At 40.0% G+C, this 23936-nt stretch overlaps 1 protein-coding gene across 17 annotated transcripts in view; it reads left to right on the forward strand.

Annotated features, from left to right (window-relative positions):
• NCOR1 (nuclear receptor corepressor 1) overlaps positions 1 to 23936 on the forward strand; it is a 161482-nt gene that overhangs the window by 77805 nt on the left and 59741 nt on the right. For 12 of the 17 annotated variants that reach the window (XM_047833002.1, XM_047833003.1, XM_047833001.1 and 9 more), the window contains 5 exons: positions 5354 to 5481; positions 10125 to 10342; positions 14116 to 14178; positions 16758 to 16897; positions 22642 to 22768. In XM_047833002.1, coding sequence (XP_047688958.1) covers positions 5354 to 5481; positions 10125 to 10342; positions 14116 to 14178; positions 16758 to 16897; positions 22642 to 22768 — 676 coding nt within the window. The remainder of the gene's footprint in view (positions 1 to 5353; positions 5482 to 10124; positions 10343 to 14115; positions 14179 to 16757; positions 16898 to 22641; positions 22769 to 23936) is intronic. The other 5 variants (XM_047833004.1, XM_047833007.1, XM_047833015.1 and 2 more) reach the window with 1 other exon arrangement.

Below are 23936 nucleotides of genomic sequence, written 5' to 3' on the forward strand. Positions count from 1 at the left end.
TGCATTGTAAACAAGTTTCAGCTACAGATTTTTAACAAGAGAGACACAGAATCCAAAGCGGGCTCCGGGCTCCGAGCCGTCAGCACAGCGCCCGACGCGGGGCTTGAACTCACGAACCGCGAGATCATGACCTGAGCCGAAGTCAGATGCTTAACTGACTGAGCCACCCAGGCTCCCTCCAGCTACAATTTTTTTTTTTTTTTTGTATTTGTTATAATAAAATTTATTTATTTATTTATTTATTTATTTATTTATTTATTTATTTATTTATTTATTTATTTATTTTATGAAATTTATTGACAAATTGGTTTCCATACAACACCCAGTGCTCATCCCAAAAGGTGCCCTCTTCAATACCCACCACCCACCCTCTCCTCCCTCCCACCCCCCATCAACCCTCAGTTTGTTCTCAGTTTTTAACAGTCTCTTATGCTTTGGCTCTCTCCCATTCTAACCTCTTTTTTTTTTTTTTTTTCCTTCCCCTCCCCCATGGGTTCCTGTTAAGTTTCTCAGGATCCACATAAGAGTGAAACCATATGGTATCTGTCTTTCTCTGTATGGCTTATTTCACTTAGCATCACACTCTCCAGTTCCATCCACGTTGCTACAAAAGGCCATATTTCATTTTTTCTCATTGCCACGTAATATTCCATTGTGTATATAAACCACAATTTCTTTATCCATTCATCAGTTGATGGACATTTAGGCTCTTTCCATAATTTGGCTATTTGTTGAGATTGCTGCTATGAACATTGGGGTACAAGTGGCCCTATGCATCAGTACTCCTGTATCCCTCGGATAAATTCCTAGCAGTGCTATTGCTGGGTCATAGGGTAGGTCTATTTTTAATTTTCTGAGGAACCTCCACACTGCTTTCCAGAGTGGTTGCACCAATTTGCATTCCCACCAACAGTGCAAGAGGGTTCCCGTTTCTCCACATCCTCTCCAGCATCTATAGTCTCCTCTGATTTGTTCATTTTGGCCACTCTGACTGGCGTGAGGTGATACCTGAGTGTGGTTTTGATTTGTATTTCCCTGATAAGGAGTGACGCTGAACATCTTTTCATGTGCCTGTTGGCCATCCGGATGTCTTCTTTAGAGAAGTGTCTATTCATGTTTTCTGCCCATTTCTTCACTGGGTTATTTGTTTTCCGGGTGTGGAGTTTGGTGAGCTCTTTATAGATTTTGCAGCTACAAATTTTTAACAGTAGCTTTGTTCCTTCTTATCAACGATTGTTTGTAATTTGAATTGAATTGTTAGAAGTTATGTATTCCATATTTCTTATAAATTGTGTCAATTTTTCAATCCCAGAGAATGTAAGGGGATAATTTGATATTTATCATATGTTACCTTTGCAGCGTTAGCAGTCTGTTGCTTCTGTTGATAGAGGAGAAAGCTCTAGTAGGAAATTATGTGTGACGAGAATGTCTCTGTTACCCTGAAGCATTTGTTTTCCATCCTAAAGTTACCTGGGACGCCATCTCACTGCTGTCCGTGGCACACTTATGCTTGTTAAGTTCCAGCCATAATAGCGTTTTCTCTGCACATTCTTGTTCTGTGTGCTCACACCTCTAGTGTGTCCCAGAACGCATTTACAGAACTGAAATTGTCCATATGCGCCCTCACCTTGACCCCAGCTAGGCCCAGTTTGGGGTTGGTCAGCCTTTCCATCAGTCTTTTCCCTCCCTTTTGGGTTATTACCGTGAAGATTTTTCTTCTAGTTTTATATTTTTCTGGTTGTTTCACTGGGAATTTGGGAGAGGAGAGTGTTGAATGATGGAAACATAGCACCATCTCAGACCAGAAGAATCTTATTTCTGTTTCTTTATTGCTTGTGTACTTCATTCTGTTTGTGTCAGAATAGATGGACAGGTTTCCAAAATTAGGTGGCGTTAGTTTAAGGGCTCGTGTTTGTAGAAATGGATGACATTACAGCTGATATCAAAGAAAGGAGGAGGAGGCATTGGACTTTTGAGCAGAAGACTAGTATCAGATTCTAGTAGTGGCAGGATCATTCTGGCTGCTCTGTTGAGACTAGATTGTAAGGGAGGCTGGGGCAGAAGCAGGGAGACCAGCCAGGAGGTTATATTAATCCTGCCAGTGGCTTGGACTAGACTCTAGTGAGGGAGGTAGGGAGAACTGGTCAATTTCTGGATGTATTTTTGAAGGTGAGGTAAACAGGTTTTGCTGGTGGATTGATCGTGGGGATTTGAGGACAGTTATCAAAGGTAGCCCAAGATTTGGCTTGTGGGGTTGCCATTTACTGCATAGGCCTCACTGAAGGAGTGGCAGATTTGGGGGGAAGAATTAGGACATGCCGAATTTCAGGTACGTATTAGATGTCTAAGTGGAGGTGCGAGGTGGGCAGTTAGATGCAGAAGTCTGGAGTTTAGGAAACAGATCTGGGTTGGGAATGTATATAATTTGCTGTATAGAACAAAGTTGAGAAAGACTTCTTTTTTTAAAAAAAGAATCTAGTTACAAGTTAAGAATTTTTAAATTGCGGTGTCTTGATTTAACCTTGGTAGGTAACAGGGATCCAACTAATTTGAGAATCACTTTACTGCTCTATTATCCAATCAAGTTTGAATCAGTAGGAATTACTGTAGGTAATCCCAGAGCGCTTAGGGCAAATTTATTTCAAGACTCTGTAGATTTCTGTTGAAGTTGATGCCTGATTCTTTCAGTTTTTACTTGGTTGCTTTTCCTACCCCCCCTCCCCACCCCCCCCCCCAAACCTCTTACCTAAAGGAAGTATTATTGACTGAGAGATTCCAAGTGTGCGAGGTTTGATTTTTAACCTGCTATCGCTGTATGGAACCTTGCATATTATTTAGTCTGAAAACGAGTTTAATCTTAGAATCCTAGAGAAACGAGACAGATAATCATATTTTTGTTAGACTTGTGTTCAGAGATTATTATTGGCAAAAGTCTTAACTCAAAAATCCGTTAGCTACTGCTTAAACCGTTTCACCGTTCAACTTCCTGGCATCCCATGATGGGAGCGAGTGTGGTTCTTCATAAATTTTAGTTGAAGCAGTGAATACTTATCAAAGATTAGAAGCCAAAAGCCACTCATCAAGTGTTACTATTTGGGGTCTAGATTTATAAATAACATGCCAGGCAGTAATTTGATTCTATGTGTAACATTTTTGTTAGAACTAAGAATTTCTTCTTACTTTCCAGCATAAACTCCCATCTAAATAAGTCTGTCACTGTGCAGCTAGAATTACTGTGGTACCTGCTTGTGACCTACAATAAAGCAAGTCATTGTTTGGAAACTGCATTCATTTCCAAATACTTGATTACCTTTCACAAGAATTTGTTCTCTTCCTTCCTTCTGGCAACATCTTCCTCTTTAAATATGTCAGCATGTTTTTAGTCCCCAAAGGTATTGAGCAAGCATATACTTATGTAAATGTAGTAATTTTTGAAGTTGGGAGCATTTCTGACTAAATTGTTAGATAGACAATGGTTAGACCGTTTTAGGCAAGTACAAAAAGTTGAGAATAAAAAAATAAAAAGTTGGGTATGATGGAAACTTAACTGACTGACTCACCCAGGTGGCCCGAAAGTATTTCAGTTGTAGGATATTTTGTTGCTAGAAAAGGCATTGTTAGGCATTTTGAAGTCGGAAGAATAATGGCAAGGCATAATGAGCCATGTGATAAAATCATTTATTTGTCCTTGGGAATATTTGAGAAGTCAGCCCATAACACCAAAAGAAACAAAAGGCATCATAGGTAGATTTCTGAAATTTGAAAAAGGACGCAATTTTTGAAATACCAGAGTTCACCAATGTTCTGGAGGTGGCATTTGGGAGCAAGGATACAGATTCTTCTTTTTGCCATGGATTTGAGGAAGGCATAATTTCGGACCTCTTTTGGAGAGGCCAGCAAGGTCTTGGTTATCTTAAGAAAAAAGCCAGGTTTGGTGAGTAGGTAAAGGACTTTGAGATGCTATTGAGAGTTAAGGAAAATTTTACCTCAAATTAATGAGTACTTCATGTTGTCTGGTGACAGGAACAGGTAAGAGGACAGGCAGTTATTAGGAGGCAGCATTGACTTTGGCCTGGATCAGAATGAAAGATTGAGGTAGGAGGGCAAACACTTTCCAAACAACCAGAATAAGGGAACTTGTTTTTTGCTATACCCAGCACATGTAGACACCTCTTTGGTCAAGATGCCTCCTAGGAACTGAGGATACTTAGATGATTAAGATTGGGTCCTTGTCCTTGAGACTGTAGCACAGTGAGATAGACCCTGATAACCAGTTACACGGCACCCTGTGGTAAGTGCTGCGAGCAAATGGAAACCATGCAGGGTGGAAGGTAGGGAGATGGGGCCCGGAGCTTCTTGTGGAAATCAAGAAAAGCCTCACAGGAGATGTAGCATTTTGAACTGAATTTCAGAAGCTGTGTAGGAGTTTAGTAGGCGAGGAGGGGTGGGAAGGGTGTTCCAGGCAAAGACATGTAATGCTGGGTGTGTTTAGGTGAATTCAGAGCAGCAACCAGTGTAGGAAAGGGAGGAGGATTGGAAGAGGTACAGCCGGGGCAGGGGCTGTGCGCTGTAATGTCACGTGGCAGTTCAGTCCCACTTACGATAGACGGTCTTTATTTCTACATTAAATAAAAATAATACTAACACAAACTTAATTTCACCTTTTCTTTTGGAGTCACAATTTTAGCAAAGGTAAAAGGTTCCGTAATCTTTTTCTCTTGTAGTCTTTGTTCATATACATATTTACAATTACAGAGTTGTAATTACAGTTTAGAGATATTTGAGTGTTTTACTTCTTTTCACTTTACTATATCCTTAGCGTGTTTTCAAATAACTTTAGGCTTGATGATGACCATAGCCATCTACTATTCATTAAGTGAATGTTCACGCAGAAGAATAAAAGCATAAAGATGTTTCTTAGAATATCATCCATGGCGATGAAAAAGTTGGAAGCGTATTAGGTATCTAATACGAAGGGGAACGGGTTGGTAAATTTCACGTTATCAGATTATAAGGTAGAATTGAAATGTTTGAGTGACAGATGAGATGTAGGAGTTACAGAAAGAGAGAACCAACCTCAGATTTCAGGTTTCTAAGTGGAATCTTAACACTTTCACCTCTCTGATGGGTCCAGACACTGGGAACATGAGTATGTGCTTTTAAGCAATACATGTGGAATATATTCAAGAGTGTTAGGCTGATTCTTAATACACTACCCCTAATCACATTGTAAGTGACTAATAAGTGAGTTGTCAATTAAATTTTTTGCAAAGATATTTATTGTAATTTGTCATCACAGTTTGAGGAGCTGTTTCTTTTACCTTTGAATCTGACAAATAGTGGTTCATTCCAGCAGCAAATTGCCCGACCCTCACAAGAAGAAAAAGTAGAAGAAAAAGAAGAAGATAAAGCAGAAAAAACAGAAAAAAAAGAAGAGGAAAAGAAAGACGAAGAAGAGAAAGATGACAAGGAGGACTCTAAGTGAGTTAAATGATTAGATATTATTATTTCTTTTTTTTTTTTTTTTTTTTTTTTACGTTTTATTTAATTTTGAGAGAGAGACAGAGCACAAGTGGGGGAGGGGCAGAGAGAGAGAGAGAGAGAGAGAGAGAGATAGAATCGGAAGCAGGCTCCAGGCTCTGAGCTGTCAGCACAGAGCTCGATGTGGGGCTTGAACTCACAAACCGTGAGATCATGACCTGAGCTGAAGTCAGATGCTTCACCGACTGAGCCACCCAGGCGCCCCTATTATTCTTATTTCTAAATAACCTATGAAATCTATCAAAGGCGTACAATTTTAGATAAAAGAATGAATGGGGTGCGTGCTTTGACCATCTATAGTTATTATTTGACATAATGAAGGAACGGGATGTTCTGGTAAATAGAACTTTTGGCTTAATGGACTTAATTGCCAGACATGAGATGTTACTTTCCAGAAGGGATAGACTATAATAATATATACTCATCACTGAGATCTACTGAATGTAATTTAATCCTTGACTTGGATCTTTTTGTGTGTACCTTTGATAGTTTACATTAATGTAAGAATGCTGGTAGATGGTTTTCTTTTCTATTAATACCTTACATTCCAGCTTTATTGGTTTTATTTATCATATAAAGTAGAGTTCCTGGTTTGCTAGTGGTTCTGTTGCTGTTTTCCTGGTTATAAAAGTGATTCCTGGGTCGCCTGGGTGGCGCAGTCGGTTAAGCGTCCGACTTCAGCCAGGTCACAATCTCGCGGTCCGTGAGTTCGAGCCCCGCGTCGGGCTCTGGGCTGATGGCTCAGAGCCTGGAGCTTGTTTCCGATTCTGTGTCTCCCTCTCTCTCTGCCCCTCGCCCGTTCATGCTCTGTCTCTCTCTGTCCCAAAAATAAATAAACATTGAAAAAAAAAATTAAAAAAAAAAAAAAGTAATTCCTGTTCATTATCGAAAGTTAGGAAAAGAGGGGAGAATATTAAGAAGATTAACCTGTGAGTCTGCCACTTGGAGACAGCTCCTGTTGATACCTTTGTGTACATATTGGGGTGGGGTGGGGTGCGATGGGGGACGGTGGGGGGCTGAGCAGCTCAGTTGGCTGTTTTTCCACCAAGGATCAGCTTGATTGAGGCATTATTTACACAGAATAAAATTCACCAATTTTAAGTGTATACGTGGATATATTTTGACAGATGTATGCACTGGTGTAACTGTGGCCCCAACTGTGATACTGTGATGTAGAATGTTCCCATCACTCCCAAAAGTTCCCACATGCTCCTTTGCACTAGGGCCCCCCCCCTCCCCACACCACCCCCACCATTCCCAGCCTCTGGCAACTACTAATCTGTTTGCCTTTTCTAGAATTTCGTATAAATGGAGTTATGCAGTATGTGGTCTTCTGTGCACGGCTTCTTTTACTTAGCGTAATGACTTTGGGATCCATGCAGGTTGTTGCATGTATCAGTAGTTTTAGCTTAGTAGTTTAGTTCCTTTTTAATATCTGTCGTATTACTTCTGTAACCCTCTTGGAAATACCGAAGGTTTACCTGGTTTTGTGACAACTGCAGCCCACATCACTTAGTATGGTTGCTAAAGAGGTGGATGCTCATGCCATTGCCATTCTGATTTTGGCACTTTAGGAAGACGACTCTTAAATTTGGTTTTGTTAGTTGTTGAGGTAAAACATTTACACTCCCACGTGGTCAGTGGTTCTCATATGGAACGGCCATATCTTGGTTTTTACTTTTTTCTTAAAATCTCTATTAACAAGCATTCATTTATTAGTGATGTGAGCTAGCTCTTATAGAGGATGCAAAAATACGTAAGATGTATACCATTCTCAAGTAGTTTTTGATCTAGTAGGGGAAAACTAGGGAAGGTAGGTGCAAGTACCGTTTAAGAAATGAGCAGAGCCAGTAAAGGATGTTGGGAGATTGAGAAGAGGTCAGGGTTACTTCCGTCTGGATAGTTTAGAGGACTTTCTGCAGGAGCTAGTGGTTAATGTGGAAAGAATACAGGGAATAGCATGAATTGATGTGCTGCTATGAGAAATGGCAGATAATGGTTTCATTAGACTGGGACACAGGATGGCTGAAGAAGGAAAGTGGAAGGTGGATTGGGGTTACATTATGTACAGCCTTAGTGAAGCTAAAATAGACTTTGTTCAGGAGGCTGTGTTAGGAGTTGTTTGGGAGTAGGTAGCGGTTTGAACGGATGGAATGGTTTCTTGCCAAAGCTATTCTGCTAGAATGTTGACCCACAAGAGGCAAAGAATGAATGGATTGGAGATGTAGGTCAGGGAAGAGTGGTTTGGGGTACCAAGGCACTGATACGGAAAGTGGTAGTAGAAATGGAGATGGTGGAATGAATGGGGAAGCTGTTACCGAGATGTACTAACCAAACCTTGGCATGAGGTCACGTATAGGAAGTACAGAAAGAGGGGAGGAGCTAAAGACGATGTCAGTTCTGTAAATGTGAATGAATATGATCATGATTGGAAGCAGAGTGGTTACGGCCACGTTTTTCGATGTGTCGAGCTTGTATTGTTGAAGAATCCGGGGGTGTTGTTGGGAATTCCAGCAGATACTTGGGAAGACAAGTCTGGATCTTAGGAGCTTTAGGAGATGTGAGGTGTGAGTCTGAAGATACAGACTGGGAGTTGTCCCAGTGGAATAGATGAGAATGGGGTAACCTCACAGAGATTTAAGGCCAGGGCGAGCCTTGGGAAATCAAGAGGAAGAGAGGAAAGAGAGCCAGAACAGCAGCAGGGATGTTGGGAAAGCATGAAGTCCTAAAAGCTCAGCTGAGAAGGATATAAAGAGAATTGCCCGTAGGGTCAGTTGCAGGAGGATGATTAACGTGACAAGAATTGAGAAAAGTCATTGGATTTGCAATTTGTAAGTCCTTGGTGACTCCGCTCTCCCCACCCCCACCCCCACCCCCAGCGCCACTGGTGACTTTTGACAAAACAACTTTAAGAGGAGGCTTAAATAGCCAGATTGGTAAGGGAATAAAGAAGTGAAGAGAGAGGGCTACATGGCAACTTCAAGGGCAGTTTAGGACTGAAGGGGAAAAATTCTTGAAGAATTATTTTATTTTGGGGGGAAAATGGTAACTTGGTAAGCTACAACAGATCTTTGCTTGAAGTAGATAAAATTTGAAAATCAACACCTTCCATTAAGCAAAAGTAGTTGAGTCTTTGAGTATCGCCACCTGTCCACGTTTGCAAAAATGTTCCTTAAGGACTTTGTTTTTAAATCTAACAGCCCTGCGAGGTGCACCGTACAGAGAATAGTCCTTCCAGTACTGCATGTAGTACTGTTGCTAGTAATAGTAATGACCATTTGTTGATTGATTGGTTGATCGATTGTTTAGTTTTTCCTAAGTGCTGGAGGGAGGTTTATCCTTAATAATAGCAAACACACGTAGTTTACTGTGTTCCAGGCACTATTCTGAACATTTGATACGAATGAACGCCTTTGATCGTTAAAATAGCTCTATGGGACATACTGTTTATCATCCTGACTTATAGCTGAGAAAAACTGAGGCCCGTGGAGGTGAGGTAGCTTCTCAAGGTCATCACATGGCAAGTAGATCACACAGCTCTGGTACCAACCCTGACAGCCTGGCTCCAGACCGTTCTCCCAACCACTGGGCCATACTGCCCCGTTTGCACGTAATTGGTATTGCAGATGGTTGACAATATTGAGCCGGGTTTAATGACACGGTATGGTAGATTATTACCGATGGGATTTTGGGCTGATGGTGGGGGTTCGGAGCTGACAACCAAGAATTCTTGAAGATATCTTTTGGTGCAAAAAGGTGATTTTGTTAAAAGCACGGGGACAGGACCTGAGGGCAGAAGGACTATGCTATAAGTGTGGGGGTGACTGCTTTATGGAATGGGTTGTGGGGGGCGGGGAGATAAAGTCTGGAGGGACTTCCTAAAGGGATTTTCATATGCTAAAGACTCACAGATTATTGGATGCCTAGCTATTGTCAAGCTGAGATTGTTCCCTCTAGCAAAGCATTAACATTAAGACCCACCGGGAGTGCCTAGACTTTAGGCTATTGTTGGGATTGCCTTTTTCTTGTAAACTGGTGAAGTCTCTTAACCAGTTTAAGTGTTTGGTTTTTTGTCCTTTCCTGTTTTGGGGCCACCAGGAGCTCCTGAGGAATACTGCGCATATCCCACTTTGGAAGGGGGTGGTGCTAGCTTGTGCTTGGCCCTCAGCTGGCCTTATGGTCCTTCATCATTACTACGGAAAGGGCCTCCGTGTCAGCCTCTCCATTTCACAGAGGGGAAAACTTACCTTGGAGCAAAGGCAAGAAATCCGGACTCTGGACTGCAGCTTTTCTGCATCCATTTTCCTCAGAGTGCTGTCATACGTAATAGGTGATTTGAAATGCATTTGAATTTTAAGCCCATTAATGAATAAAATAGACCTTTGTGAAATATCTTAATTTGAGCTAGTCAGAACTCTTCAAAATTGGGGTATGGCAACATTTTTCATAAATTTTATTTTGAGTAACTGAGAAATTGGGTAATTGTATTTAAATTGTATTAAAAAAAACCTCAAAGCTGCAACCTCCTTAGATATACGCATTCTTCTAAATCACACAAAATTTTCATTTCCTTTTGCTTCCAGAGAAAATACCAAGGAAAAGGACAAGACAGAAGGTGCAACCGAAGAAACGGAGGAGAGAGAGCAGGCCACACCCCGGGGGCGAAAGACCGCCAACAGTCAGGGCCGCAGAAAGGGCCGGATCACCAGGTCCATGACCAACGAAGCCGCAGCTGCCAGTGCTGCGGCCGCTGCCGCCACTGAGGAGCCCCCACCGCCTCTGCCACCGCCACCAGAACCCAGTGAGTGGGCGAGATTGAACAGGCCATAATTTTGTTTGGGATTCTTTTCCAATGCTCGGGTAGAGCAGGAGGGACCCCTGGTATCCAGGATCTAGAAATACTCTGAAATTCTGGCCTTTAAAAATTTTTTTAAGTTTTTATTTTAATCACCAGGTCCTCCTTAATCCCCATCATATATTTCACCTATCTCCCCACCCAGCTCTCCTCTGGTAACCTTCAGTGTGTCCTCTATAGCTAAGAGTCTGTTTCTTGGTTTGTCTCTCTCTCTCTCTCTCTCTCTCTCTCTCTCTTTTTCCTTTTGCTAGTTGGCTTTGTTTCTTAAATTCCACAGATGAGTGAAATTGTATTGTATTTTGTCTTTCTCTCTTTCACTTAGCATTATACTCTGGCTCCATTCATATTGTTGCAGATGGTGTGATTTCATTCTTTTTTATGGCTGAATAATACTCTCTTATTCAGATGTGGTATGCCATCTTTATCCATTCATCAGTGGATGGACACTTGGGCTGCTTCTGTATCTTGGCTGTTGTCAATAATGCTGCTATAAACATAGGAGTGCATGTATACCTTTGAATTAGTGTTTTTGTATTCTTTGGGTAAATACCCAGTTGTGGGATTGCTGAGTTGTAGGTTAGTTCTACTTTTCACTTTTTGAGGAACCCTCAGACTGTTTTCCACAGTGGCCGCACCAGTGTGCATTCCCACCAGCAGTGCACGAGGATTCCTTTTTGTTCACATCCTCTCCAGCACTTGTTGGTTTTGGCGTTTTTGCTTTTAGTCATTCTGACAGGTGTGAGGTGATCTTTCATTGTGGTTTTGATTTGTGTGTCCCTGATGGTGAGTGATACGAGCATCTTTTCATGCATCTCTTGGCTGCCTGGATGTCTTTGGGGAAATGTCTGTTCATGTCTTTTGCTCATTTTTAAATCGGATTTTTTTTTGGGTGTTGAGTTTTATAAGTTCTTAATATATTTTGGATACTAACCCTTTCTCAGCCATGTCATTTGCAGATATCTTCTCCCATTCCATAGGCTACCTTTTAGTTTTGTTGTTTCCTTTGCCGTGCAGAAGCTTTTTATTTTGATGTAGTCCCAATAGTCTATTTTTGCTTTTGTTTCCCTTGCCTCAGGGGATCTATTTAGAAAAAAGTTGCTACGGCCCGTGTCAGAGAAATTACTGCCTGTGCTCATTTGTAGGATTTTTATGGTTTCAGGTCTTACATTTAGATCTTTAATCCATTTTGAATGTATTTTTGTGTATGGTGTAAGAGAGTGGTCCAGTTTCATTGTTTTGCGTGTTGCTGTTCAGTTTTCCCGACATCATTTGTTGAAGAGACTCTCTTTCTCCCCCTTTGGTATTCTTTCCTGCTTTGTTAAAGATTAGTTGACCATATAGTTGTGGGTTTATTTCTCGGTTTTCTGTTCTGTTCTGTTGACCTATGTGTCTGTTTTTGTGCCAGTACCATACTGTTTCGATTGCTAGAACTTTGTTGTATAACTTGGAGTCTGAAATTGTGATGCCTCCAGCTTTGCTTTTCTTTTTCAAGACTGCTTTGCCTATTTGGGGTCTTTGGTGGTCCCATACAAATTTTAGGATTGTTTATTCTAGTTCTGTGAATTTTGTGTATTTTGATAGAGAATGCATTGAATGGGTAGATTGCTTTGGGTAGTGTAGACATTTTAACAATATATGTCCTTCCAATCCATGAGCATGGAATGTCTTTCCGTTTCTTTGTTTTGTCTTGAATATCTTTTATCATTATGTTATAGATTTCAGAGTACAGATCTTTGACCTCTTTGGTTAGATTTATTCTTAGGTATCTTACTATTTTTGGTACAGTTGTAAATGGGATTGTTTTCTTATTTTCTCTTCTGCTTCATTATTGATGTATAGAAACGGAACAGATTTATGTACATTGATTTTATATCCTGAGACTTCACTAAATTTATCAGTTCTAGCAATCTTTCGGGTTTTCTGTTTATAGTATCATGTCATCTGCAAACAGTGAAAGTTTTACTTCTTCATGGCCTTTAAATTTTTTAGACTTTAACATCAATGTGTTTTGGAAAAGATCCGCCCCAACCTTGCTATCTTAATACAGTGGTTTTTCTTTTGACTTAGTTGTAACCTTAGTGTGTATGCCACTTTTTCTGATGTTTTAACTTGGTGTATATTAGAAATATTTTCTAGTTTCTAAGCGATCTTCATTTTTCACTTTTTTAAAAAAAAATTTTTTTTTTTCAACATTTATTTATTTTTGGGACAGAGAGAGACAGAGCATGAATGGGGGAGGGGCAGAGAGAGAGGGAGACACAGAATCGGAAGCAGGCTCCAGGCTCTGAGCCATCAGCCCAGAGCCTGACGCGGGGCTCGAACTCACGGACCGCGAGATGGTGACCTGGCTGAAGTCGGACGCTTAACCGACTGCGCCACCCAGGCGCCCCAATTTTTCACTTTTTGATGGCTGTGAAATGTTGGCATTATGTTCCCTGAGGCACACAGTTTCTTGAACCATTCATTCCCCGTTGGTGAAAATCATGATTAGGCTGTCCCCATCTCCTGCCTACCGCCCCACCACCTTTAAACTAATATGATAAGAGTCTAAGGAAAAAACAAATCTTGAGTCGCATCACATTTTTTTTCTGTTAAATTATTTTTTATAGAAATAAATTATCAGCCAAGGGAATACTGGGGCTGGGGGGGTCCAAGTGTTTTTCTCTCTTTTACTGAGTATTGTCTCACTAGTTTATAAAGGAATTATGTTAATGATGTGTACCATCAAAATTGTGAAGACCATCAAAATCAGTGATACCGATTTTATCATAATGTGAGGCAGGAAAGAAACCAGGTTCTGGGGATGGCGAGGAGGATGGAAGGGAAATAAGTAGACAGGCACACACACAGGGCCAGGCCATGATGGACCTTGTTTAAATTAATCCTGCTTTGCTTACAAAGTGGGAGCTTGCAGAGGTTTTTAAGTAGAGGCATGCTGTAATTAGATTGGTGTTTTAGAAAGCGAACTGGTGACCGTTGTGGAGGTCAGGTTGGAGAGAGTAGGGCTGGAGGCGGAGGGACCGTCTAGAAGGGCGTCATTGTGCATGCATGCACTGGCCCAGGCAAGAGGAGGGTGGATTCAGATCAGAATTGACATGCGTCCATGGATGTGAGTAGTAAATGGGAGGAAAGATTAAAAAATTGGTTTGAGGAGCCTGGTAATAATTTGAGTGACTGGGTGGATGATAGTAGTGTTGAGAGGGGGAGTGATAGTCTTTATTTCCTTTCTAAACTAAAAGAGAAAGTGTTCAGTTCGTGGTCCATCTGTGTTTACTAGCTGTTAGAAAATGAGGATGGACAGAAGGGCCTCTGGGAGTGAGGAGGAGATGGGGGTTTAGAGAACAGGAGAAAACTGGACAGGAAGGGGGAGCGTTGTTTCTTGTTTGACACCTCAGGAGAGGAGGGACGGAGCCCTGATAACGCGTGCAGGCACTTGGCGAGGCGGGACTTCTTAGATAAGAAACTAGTGATGTTCAAACATGAAGACATGGATGGAGCTTCAAAGAACCTTGCGAAAGATCTAATACAGAGGTTTTGAATATTCATTCCCCTTGAGTTGGTGGGGGAGAGGCTGCCATCATCTTGTTTCCATAGTTGACTAGACCTTATGCTTCAAACAGGCTTTATGTCAGATAAATAGGTTGGGGCCATATAATCTGTGAATGAAGGATTGATCTTAGTATTTCTCTGCCTTATTGGGTTCTCTATCTTTATTTCAGTTTCCACAGAACCTGTAGAAACCTCTCGATGGACAGAAGAAGAAATGGAAGTTGCGAAAAAAGGTAAACGATGGTACTTTAGATTCTAAAGAGTTTTTGTTTTGGTTTTGGTTTGGTTTGGTTTTTTAAGGTTATTAGTAATAAGTCAGAGGGACCCAATTTTTTTTTTTAATTGCAAAAAGGAGAACATTCTTCTACGGTGGTAAACAGAATTCAGAAGTAGACTCGGGTTCTTTAGGATGGTATGGTACCTTCTCAGGTACCTCGCTGTGCCTTGGTTAAGAGGCCCACTTTGGAGGGATTGAAGATTCTCTGTACAGTTTTATTTTGAATGTTATTTCATTAGAGAGCAAGTGGGCTATTTTCACTTTTCCAGAATAGCTGTGATTAAATGCTATTAAAGCTGTTTTAGAGGGTATTTTAATATAAAGAGTCTATATTTTCTGTTATTTAAAAGTTAGATTTAATAGCATGGTACATATTTTTTTCACTGTGTATTTGGTAAGGCATTTGGTTATAAACTAGTAAGAAATTGCACCATGATTCAAAGGAGAGGGCATGAACTTTGGAGCCAGACCAATGTTTGAATTTTGTCTCTGTCACTCATCGCTGTGTGGCCCTGATCTTACTTACTCTGGAACATTATGAATCTTGTATTTTCTTGTGGTTGCTTATTAATGTAGTATAATTTAAAATTGAAGTACAGTTTCTAATAGGATAAATAATTGGTTTATAAATAAAAAATAGTTTGTTTTAAGTAAACTAATTCTGAGAAAGAGTAGCCAACCTTAAAGTTCTGAAGAGAAATTATTGTAAATGGGTTGACCTTTTAGTGACACGTTTCAGATTTATTTTTTTTCTTTTTTAAAAGAAATGTTTTTGTTTTACATTTATTTAGTTTTGAGACATAGAGACAGAGAATAAGTGGGGGAGGGGCAGAGAGAGAGGGAGACACAGAATCGGAAGCAGGCTCCAGGCTCTGAGCTGTCAGCACAGAGCCTGACATGGGGCTCAAACTCACAAACCGTGATGAGATCAGGACCTGAGCCAAAGTCAGACGCCCAACCGACTGAGCCACCCAGGCGTCCCCAGATTTATTTTCTATGTAAATAGGTAGGAATGATAACGTTTAGGAATCCTATAAACCACTTTTACCAAAAAAATATAGCAGTTTAAAGTTTTCTGTGTTCAAAATATTTTTATTTGACGTTTATTTGCCACGATTAGCAAATTTGTGATTTGCCATGATTACATGTAAAAGATTCACATTTGCTCTCATCTTATTATCAGAATGTCATAGTGGAGGGGCGCCTGGGTGGCTCAGTCGGTTAAGCACCTGATTTCGGCTCACGTCATGATGTCATGGTTCAAGAGTTGGAGCCCTGCGTCAGGCTGTGTGCTGACAGCTCAGAGCCTGGAGCCTGCCTTGGATTCTGTGTCTCCCTCTCTCTCTGGCACTCCCCTGCTCATACTCTCTCAAAAATAAATAAAAAATTAAAAACATTAAAATAAAAAAAGAATGTTCTAGTGGAACAGGTAGATGTTGGCTCCATCACAGGGCGATCTTTTTCCGGTAGCTGGAGCCCCATGTGACTGTTTAGCCTCCATTCAGCTCTGTTCATGTGTCAGGCAAGATTTGGAAGTTATCTTCCAATTGTCATTAGTAAGGAAGCTACTTGAAAAACTGATGTCTTCCTGTAAATTGTCGAATTTGTACTAGAAAATTCCTGTTTGGGTACACCTGTATCTAAAGTATATCCCTGTCTGTATAGCTCTCTGTATAGCATTTATATACTCACATTCCTTACAGATAGCTATGTGTATGTATAGATATAATTTGACTAAAAAGTGCTAGATTGCATAGGTTTCTGTGATGCATTGTATTACAACAGGCTTTTATCTAAAAAATTTTTTTTCTAACATTTATTTCTGAGAAAGAGAGCGTGGGGGGGGGGGAGGGGCAGAGAGAGAGGGAGACATAGAATCTGAAGCAGGCTCCAGGCTCCGAGCTGTCAGCACAGAGCCCGATGTGGGGCTCGAACCCATGAACTGCGATATCTTGACCTGAGCCAAAGTCAGACGCTTAACCGACTGAGCCACCTAGGTGCCCCTACAACAGGCTTAAGAAAAAACAAACAAACAAACAAAAAAACTGGTTTATTTTTTTGAGAGTGTTTCTTGATTATGAATGAAGATAGGCTAATTATAAATATAGTCATATGTGTGTGTGTATATATATGTGTGGTCTTTATCTTGTGTTATTTATATGATTACTTTATTAACTTTATATCGATATACTGTTTCCAAAGATTTAGAAGTACCTAATCACTCAGTTTACAAGTGTTTGAGTTGTTATTCTGTATCGAACATTGTCCTAGCTCTCCAGAAGACCCATAGTAAGGACAAGGTTGAACCCTTCAATTAATGACCATGTTGTAAATCTGGGTGGCAAAATAGAGCTGTCAGTGCGTTGAGAGTCAATATATATTTAAGTATGTATTGAAATATATCAGTAAATAATTGAAAACATACTCTTAGTGCTAATGACTGTGAATACCATGGTTAGATTGATTTTATTATTTCTCTTGTTAGCTTTATCAGGTGACTGTTGAGTTCATCTTTGGTCTCTTTTTAAAATATAGGTCTTGTAGAACATGGTCGTAACTGGGCAGCAATTGCCAAAATGGTGGGAACTAAAAGTGAAGCGCAATGTAAAAACTTCTATTTTAACTACAAAAGGCGACACAATCTGGACAACCTTCTGCAGCAGCATAAGCAGAAAGTGAGTATATCAGAATCTTTTTTTTTTTTTTTAATTTTTTTTTTCAATGTTTTTTATTTATTTTTGGGACAGAGAGAGACAGAGCATGAACGGGGGAAGGTCAGAGAGAGAGGGAGACACAGAGTCGGAAACAGGCTCCAGGCTCCGAGCCATCAGCCCAGAGCCTGACGCGGGGCTCGAACTCACGGACGGCGAGATTGTGACCTGGCTGAAGTCGGACGCTCAACCGACTGTGCCACCCAGGCGCCCCTCAGAATCTTTTTTAATTTTGTTTTTGTTTTGTTTCTGCTTTGTCTTCGAGCTTGAAATACTGGTTGAGAGAGAAACTTTTTTGCATCTTGTATTTTTATTTATTGCATTTACCTGTAAAAGGATATGCTAGTTTCTCACCACAAGTTGACTTTTTCTCTGTTTACTGTCCAAGGAGTGGAATTCGTGTTAGGAGTAATGGCAGTTCAGTACTTTTGAATGACCATAATGGGATTTGGAAAACAGAAACATTTTGGAGTTTGAATTGAGAAGTTTAGTTGGCGTTCTTTTGACCTTGTTGAAAGAATTGATTTGGCATATTTAAAACCATTTTCTCAGAGAGAGAGAATCTCAGATAAATACTAAAAACCAGAGAGTGTAAATTATGGAAAATCCCTTAACTAGGAAGTTGGAACGTTCTCAAAGTCCACAGAGCTCTTTGAGGATGCCATGAGGTCAGAACTGCTTTTTTAAAAATATTAATATGGTACTTAACTCTTCCCCACCGTGTTAAATTTGCACAGACGATGTCAGAGTTGTTGGGAGGGAGAACGTCAGTGCCTTCGCACGAATCACCGCAGGACACCGCTGTGCTAAATACTCCCTGTTCTCTTCATCTCCAGTGTTATTAGCAGTTTCAAAACAAATGTGCCGGTGTCACTTGTCCTTAGTGAAGCAGTCAAAATGCGCTTGACCCTTGAGTGTGTGTGTGTGGGATGAAGTGAGAAGTGTCGTGTGAAGTCCTTCTGTTCCACCCCAAAGTGTCCCGCTTCTGCCCTGGGAAAGCACTTTGCGTTTGTTCGAGTCCCAGGCTGGACTAGCTCCCCTTTTTTTATGGAATGTCAGTTTCAGTTGAAAAAATGACAGACTGTGGTTTTTCAGACTTGGATCCATAGTCGACATTTTCTTGAAAATACGTGAGCCTGTCTGTTCAAGCAAGCAAGCGGTAGTATTTGTTGCCACTTTCCAGTTTTGAGCTTTCAGGCAAAGGTTAGAAGTTTGGAAAAATCTGTATCCCTCCCCATGAGCTTACCGTCTTCCCAGTACTCAAAGACTTTTCTGATGAGATCAGTGGTAATAAGAACCACTGTGATGTTTTCATATACAGTGAAACGTATCCAGATTTGAAAAATCTGTGTAAATCCATGTTTTCCAAATGACCAATTTGTGATCTTGCAGTGGGTATCCTGTATGTATAAAAGATACATAAAATATTTTGTAATTCATCGAAGTTCAAGATAGATGAATGGATTTTAATAGAGTACGAAAAATTTATTGATACACTTTGAGATTTCACATTGCAGTTATCCTTTGAGCGATGACGACATGCCCAATTTCGGTGCACCATCAAAGAGTGATATCCAGGCTTGTCTAAAAAGATGTTAAAACACACTTCCCTTTCCAACTACATATCTCTGTGAGACCAGATATTTTTAATATGTGTTTCAACCAAAACAGTATTACGCCTGCAGATTAGGTTAAATGTAGAAGCACATTGGAGAATTGTGATGCTCTCAAGGCAGACATTAAAAGGAATTTCCAAAATCAATTAAAAAAATGATACTTTTTCACTAAATGATTCTTTTGTTTGGGAATGTATTATTTTTTATTAAAAATGTTTTTTATGTTGACATGTAATGTGTTTGTTGTTACCTTCAAATGAATTTATAGATATTTATTCTTAAAACAAATTTTTTTTAAGTGTATTTTGAGAGAGAGAAGGAAAGCTCACGTGAGGGGAGGGGGTGTGGAGGGGCAGACAGAATTCCAAGCCGGCTTCCTGTGCTGTAAGCGCAAAGCTGGATGTGGGGCTCAAACCCACGAACCTTGTGAGATCATTACCTGAACTGAAATCAAGAGTCAGATACTTAATTGGCTGAGCCACCCAAGTGCCCCAAATTCATAAATATTTTAAATGCTTTTCTGTTTTAACTTCAAATTCAGTAAATATCATTATATATATCTCATGAATAGATCCTCCTTAGGGCCGGGGGTGAGGGACAGGGAACCCTTAGTCTTAGTTCTTTTTTTTTTTTTTTAAAGTCTTTTTTTTTTTTTTTTTAATTTTTTTTAACGTTTATTTATTTTTGAGACAGAGAGAGACAGAGCATGAACAGGGGAGGGGCAGAGAGAGAGGGAGACACAGAATCTGAAACAGGCTCCCGGCTCTGAGCTGTCAGCACAGAGCCCGATGCGGGGCTCGAACTCCTGGACCGTGAGATCATGACCTGAGCCGAAGTCGGACGCTTAACCGACCAAGCCACCCAGGCGCCCCCCCTTAGTCTTAGTTCTAATCAGGCCATCAGTTGATTCCGTGAAGCCCACCCCATTCACATTATGGAGGGTCATCTGCTTTACTCAGAAGTCCACTGATTGAAGTGTTAATCTCATCTAAAAAACACCTGCACAGAAACATCCAGAATAATATTGACCAAATATCTGGGTGCGGTGGTCCAGCCAAGTTGACACACAAAATTAACCATCGCAAATGTCGATAACACTTCTTATTCTAATCTTTTAAATTACAATTGAAATGATAGGACAGCAGGCTTCCAGTTTTTTAGAGTGTTTTACCATTTTTAAAAAGGCTTCAAGAAAACATGACAAAATGTCTAATATCTGTTAAAACAAAGTAGAAGATATATAGGTGTTATATTTCTGTAGGTTTGAATTATTACATTAAAAATTAATGAGTGCTATCATATAGTGAAGCAAATGCTTGGAGAGGTAGGAGATTTTTGCATGTGATTGGAGGAATGTTGCATGGTGGTAAAATGTTGTCTCTTCTCTGTCCATCAGTGGAAGTACCTTAAAGAATCGGTGGATATCAGCAAAGGGGGAATATAGCCTCCACACTGGAAAAATCCACATAGTAGCTATTATCTAATGCCTAAAAATATTGCAGCACTCATGAAGTCTTTTGCAAGCTTTTTAAAAAGTGTAGCCAGAGGATTCTTCCCTTGCATTCCCTAGGAGCATAGTGATGATTTTTTTTTAAATTTTTATTTATTTAAATCCAGGTTGGTTAACGTACAGTGTAATAATGGTTTCAGGAGTAGTATTTAATGATTCATCACTTACATACAGCACCCAGTGCTCATCCCAACAAGTGCCCTCCTTAATGCCCATCGCCCATTTAGCCATCGCCCACCCAACACCCTGCCAGCAACCCTCAGTTTGTTCTCTGTATTTAAGAGTCTCTCTATTTAAGAGCCTCTCCCTCTCTGTTGTCTTATTTTTGCTTCCCTTCCCCTATGTTCATATGTTTTATTTCTTAAATTCCACATAAGTGAAATCAAATATTTGTCTTTTCTCTGACTTATTTCGCTTAGCGTAATACAATCTAGATCCATCTACGTCATTGCAAATGGCAAGATTTCATTCTTTTTGGTCACTGGGTAATATTCCATTTTGTGTATATACCACATCTTCTTGATCCATTCATCAGGTGGGCTCTTGGCATACTTTGGCTATTGTGCATAGCGCTGCTATAAACACCGGGGTGCACGTCCCCCTTCGAATCAGCATTTTTGTGTCCTTTGGATAAATACCCAGTAGTGCACTTGCTGGGTCGTAGGGGAGTTCTATTTTTAACTTTTTGAGGAACCTCCATACTGTTTTCCAGAGTGGCTACACCAGTTTGCATTTCTACCAGCAGCGCAAAAGTGTTCAGGGGCGCCTGGGTGGCGCAGTCGGTTAAGCGTCCGACTTCAGCCAGGTCACGATCTCGCGGTCCGTGAGTTTCGAGCCCCGCGTCGGGCTCTGGGCTGATGGCTCGGAGCCTGGAGCCTGTTTCCGACTCTGTGTCTCCCTCTCTCTCTGCCCCTCCCCCGTTCATGCTCTGTCTCTCTCTGTCCCAAAAATAAATAAAAACGTTGAAAAAAAAATTAAAAAAAAAAAGTGTTCCTCTTTCTCTGAATCCTTGCCAAAGTGTTGAATTTTTTTTAGCTTCAGACTTTCACCCAGTTGTATGACTCTGACATTGGGAAATGATTTTTTTCTCTTGCTTCAGTTAATGCTTTAGGTTGGATCCTACTAGTGTATTCATATGTAAACCAAAAATGAGAAGAAATAAGCAGAATAAGAATATCGGTAATTTTAACAGTTGGGGTGGCAATAACTTATTTTCCTCTATGAGGAATGTCCCTGGGAGATGCCTGTAGCTGAAGTCTGCTGAAGTACAGGCCCTGGAAGAGGTGCAGCACAGAGAAGTGCCAGGGCTGGGATCCTCCAGTCTGCAAAGACAGGAGACCTTAAGTTTCATAGTCAGCAATGTAAGATTATAAATACAATAAATGGCTAATGTCTTACACCTACGTATGTGCACCTATACTCTTACAGATCTGTGACCCCAGTAGAAAAATGAGCAGTGTTACATAAACACTTGATTTACAGAAGGGAAAATCCTGCTAAAAAAAGGAAATTTGTCCTCATCAATAGTAAAAGAAATTCAGTAACACCAATGCTGATTGGCTACAGCAGTGATCAGATGTTGCTTATGAGATCACTGAATTCTTAAAGTTAGTGAAGGGAGGTTATTACAGCATTATTAACAATACTTAAACTTAAAAATTGCCTAAATATCTTAAAATAGAATTTTAAATATTTATTGGTATAGATTGTTTTTATGGAATCACTAACAAATATAATAATTTTGAAGAATGTATAATGTAGAGAGGTACGTGCAGTTCATGATTATAGTAGTTAAACAAGTAAGATATATAATCACATTGGGTCATCCTGGTTTTATTTCCATGTATACATATGTACACAGGTGTAAAAGACAGGAAGGAAATGTATCAGCATACTTAGAATCCATTGCTGGTAGAATTATGAGCAATTATTGTCTTCTTTAACATAATTCTGGGTCTTCAACATTCCGATGAATGTGTTATTTTTCTCAGAAAATAAATGTATACATTGTATGTATTAGAAAAATACATTATCTGGAGGGGGAGAATAGCAGGAGTTTTGCCATTTTTGGCTCTTTGTACATGTATGGTCGTGAGTTGTTTGAAAAATTGTCCAAAAAATTGTCCAAACTTTTGATCAGTTTGATGAAAGCAATCTATTTACACAAAAAGGCCAGGAAGTGGTTCCCTAGAGGTAACTGCACATTAACCAGAACAGTTGTGAAACATGCAACCTTCTTGTTTAGTATGTGTGTATCCATGTTCTGTGTTATTTTAGACATGAAAAGGTTCATTTTTTTTTCTTTTAGTTATTTAAATCATAAATTAATATTCTTTTTTCTATGTTTATTTTGAGAGAGCGAGAGAGAGCATGAGTGGGGGAGGGGCAGAGAGAGAGAGAGAGAGAGAGAGAGAGAGAGAGAGAGAGAATCCCAAGCAGGCTCTGTGCTGTCACTGCAGAGCCCGATGTGGGGCTCGATCCCAAGAACCGTGAAATCATGACCTGAGCTGAAATCGTGAGTCGGAAGCTTAACCAACTGAGCCACCTAGGCACCCCTAATTTAATATTCTTTTACTCCTTAGACTTCACGAAAGCCTCGTGAAGAGCGAGATGTGTCTCAATGTGAAAGTGTAGCTTCCACTGTTTCTGCCCAGGAGGATGAAGATATTGAAGCTTCTAATGAAGAAGAAAATCCAGAAGACAGTGAAGGTATCTTAAAGTCTTAAATTTAGTTGTGACTTCTGCTAGCCGAATCTGTAATTGTTAGCTTAGTCATTTGACTATTTAAGAATTGCTTCATGAAGGAAAAAGTATTATCAGTGTTTTCATGGCATAGAGACCTTAAACTTGAGCACAATGTATTTATTCCATCAACAAACATTTATGTAGCACCTGAGATGGCCCAGTTACCACAACCAGAGGATCTTTAAAATGGCAGTCCGTTATCTAGAAAGATGTCTGTGCACCTATGTCGTTGCCATATTTATTTGTCCAGTTAGTATCATCGATTACATTTCCCGCTTTGTTGCACTGACTTCGATTTACTTCAATTTTTACAAAGACTTACTTACATATGTCATGTTTATGCTTTCGTATAAGAAGAATTAACGACCCTAGAAGCCCCAGTAGAAAAGAATGTCAACCCAAGAAACTTAAGAAATAAAAATCTTTTTTGTCATCTGAAAAAATTAATGACCACTTCCTGAAAAAGTAAATGTTTTCTTAGTTTTTGCTAGTTAAAGAAAAAAGTCCAAATTTATTTCAGTTCATCTTACTATTAAAGTTTCTATAGATTTCTTTTGTGAATTGACTGCTTCTGACATGGGGTTTTTCAGTGATTTTAGTAGCTCTCTATAAATGATATCTTAGATATGTTCATGTTTTGTATATGCAAATATTTTTTCCATCTCATTCGCTTTTTGTTTTGATGTTAAATTACGAGTTTAAATTTTGTATGTAGTCAGAGCTGTTTATATATGTTCCTTGGTAGGTGCTCATATTTTAAGCTTAGGAAGTTCTATACCTTCTAGGAGTTTCAGAAATACTAGATTTTGTTTTATTTTTTTTTCTACAAGTTGCTGACTTTTATTTTATTTTATTTTATTTTTTTTTTTATTTTTTTTTTTTTCAACGTTTATTTATTTTTGGGACAGAGAGAGACAGAGCATGAACGGGGAAGGGGCAGAGAGAGAGAGGGAGACACAGAATCGGAAACAGGCTCCCAGGCTCTGAGCCATCAGCCCAGAGCCCGACGCGGGGCTCGAACTCACGGACCGCGAGATCGTGACCTGGCTGAAGTCGGACGCTTAACCGACTGTGCCACCCAGGCGCCCCGCTGACTTTTATTTTAAAAAAAAATTTTAAGTTTATTTATTTT

Source organism: Prionailurus viverrinus, chromosome E1 (genome assembly GCF_022837055.1).
Source record: "Prionailurus viverrinus isolate Anna chromosome E1, UM_Priviv_1.0, whole genome shotgun sequence".
NCBI lineage: Eukaryota > Metazoa > Chordata > Mammalia > Carnivora > Felidae > Prionailurus > Prionailurus viverrinus.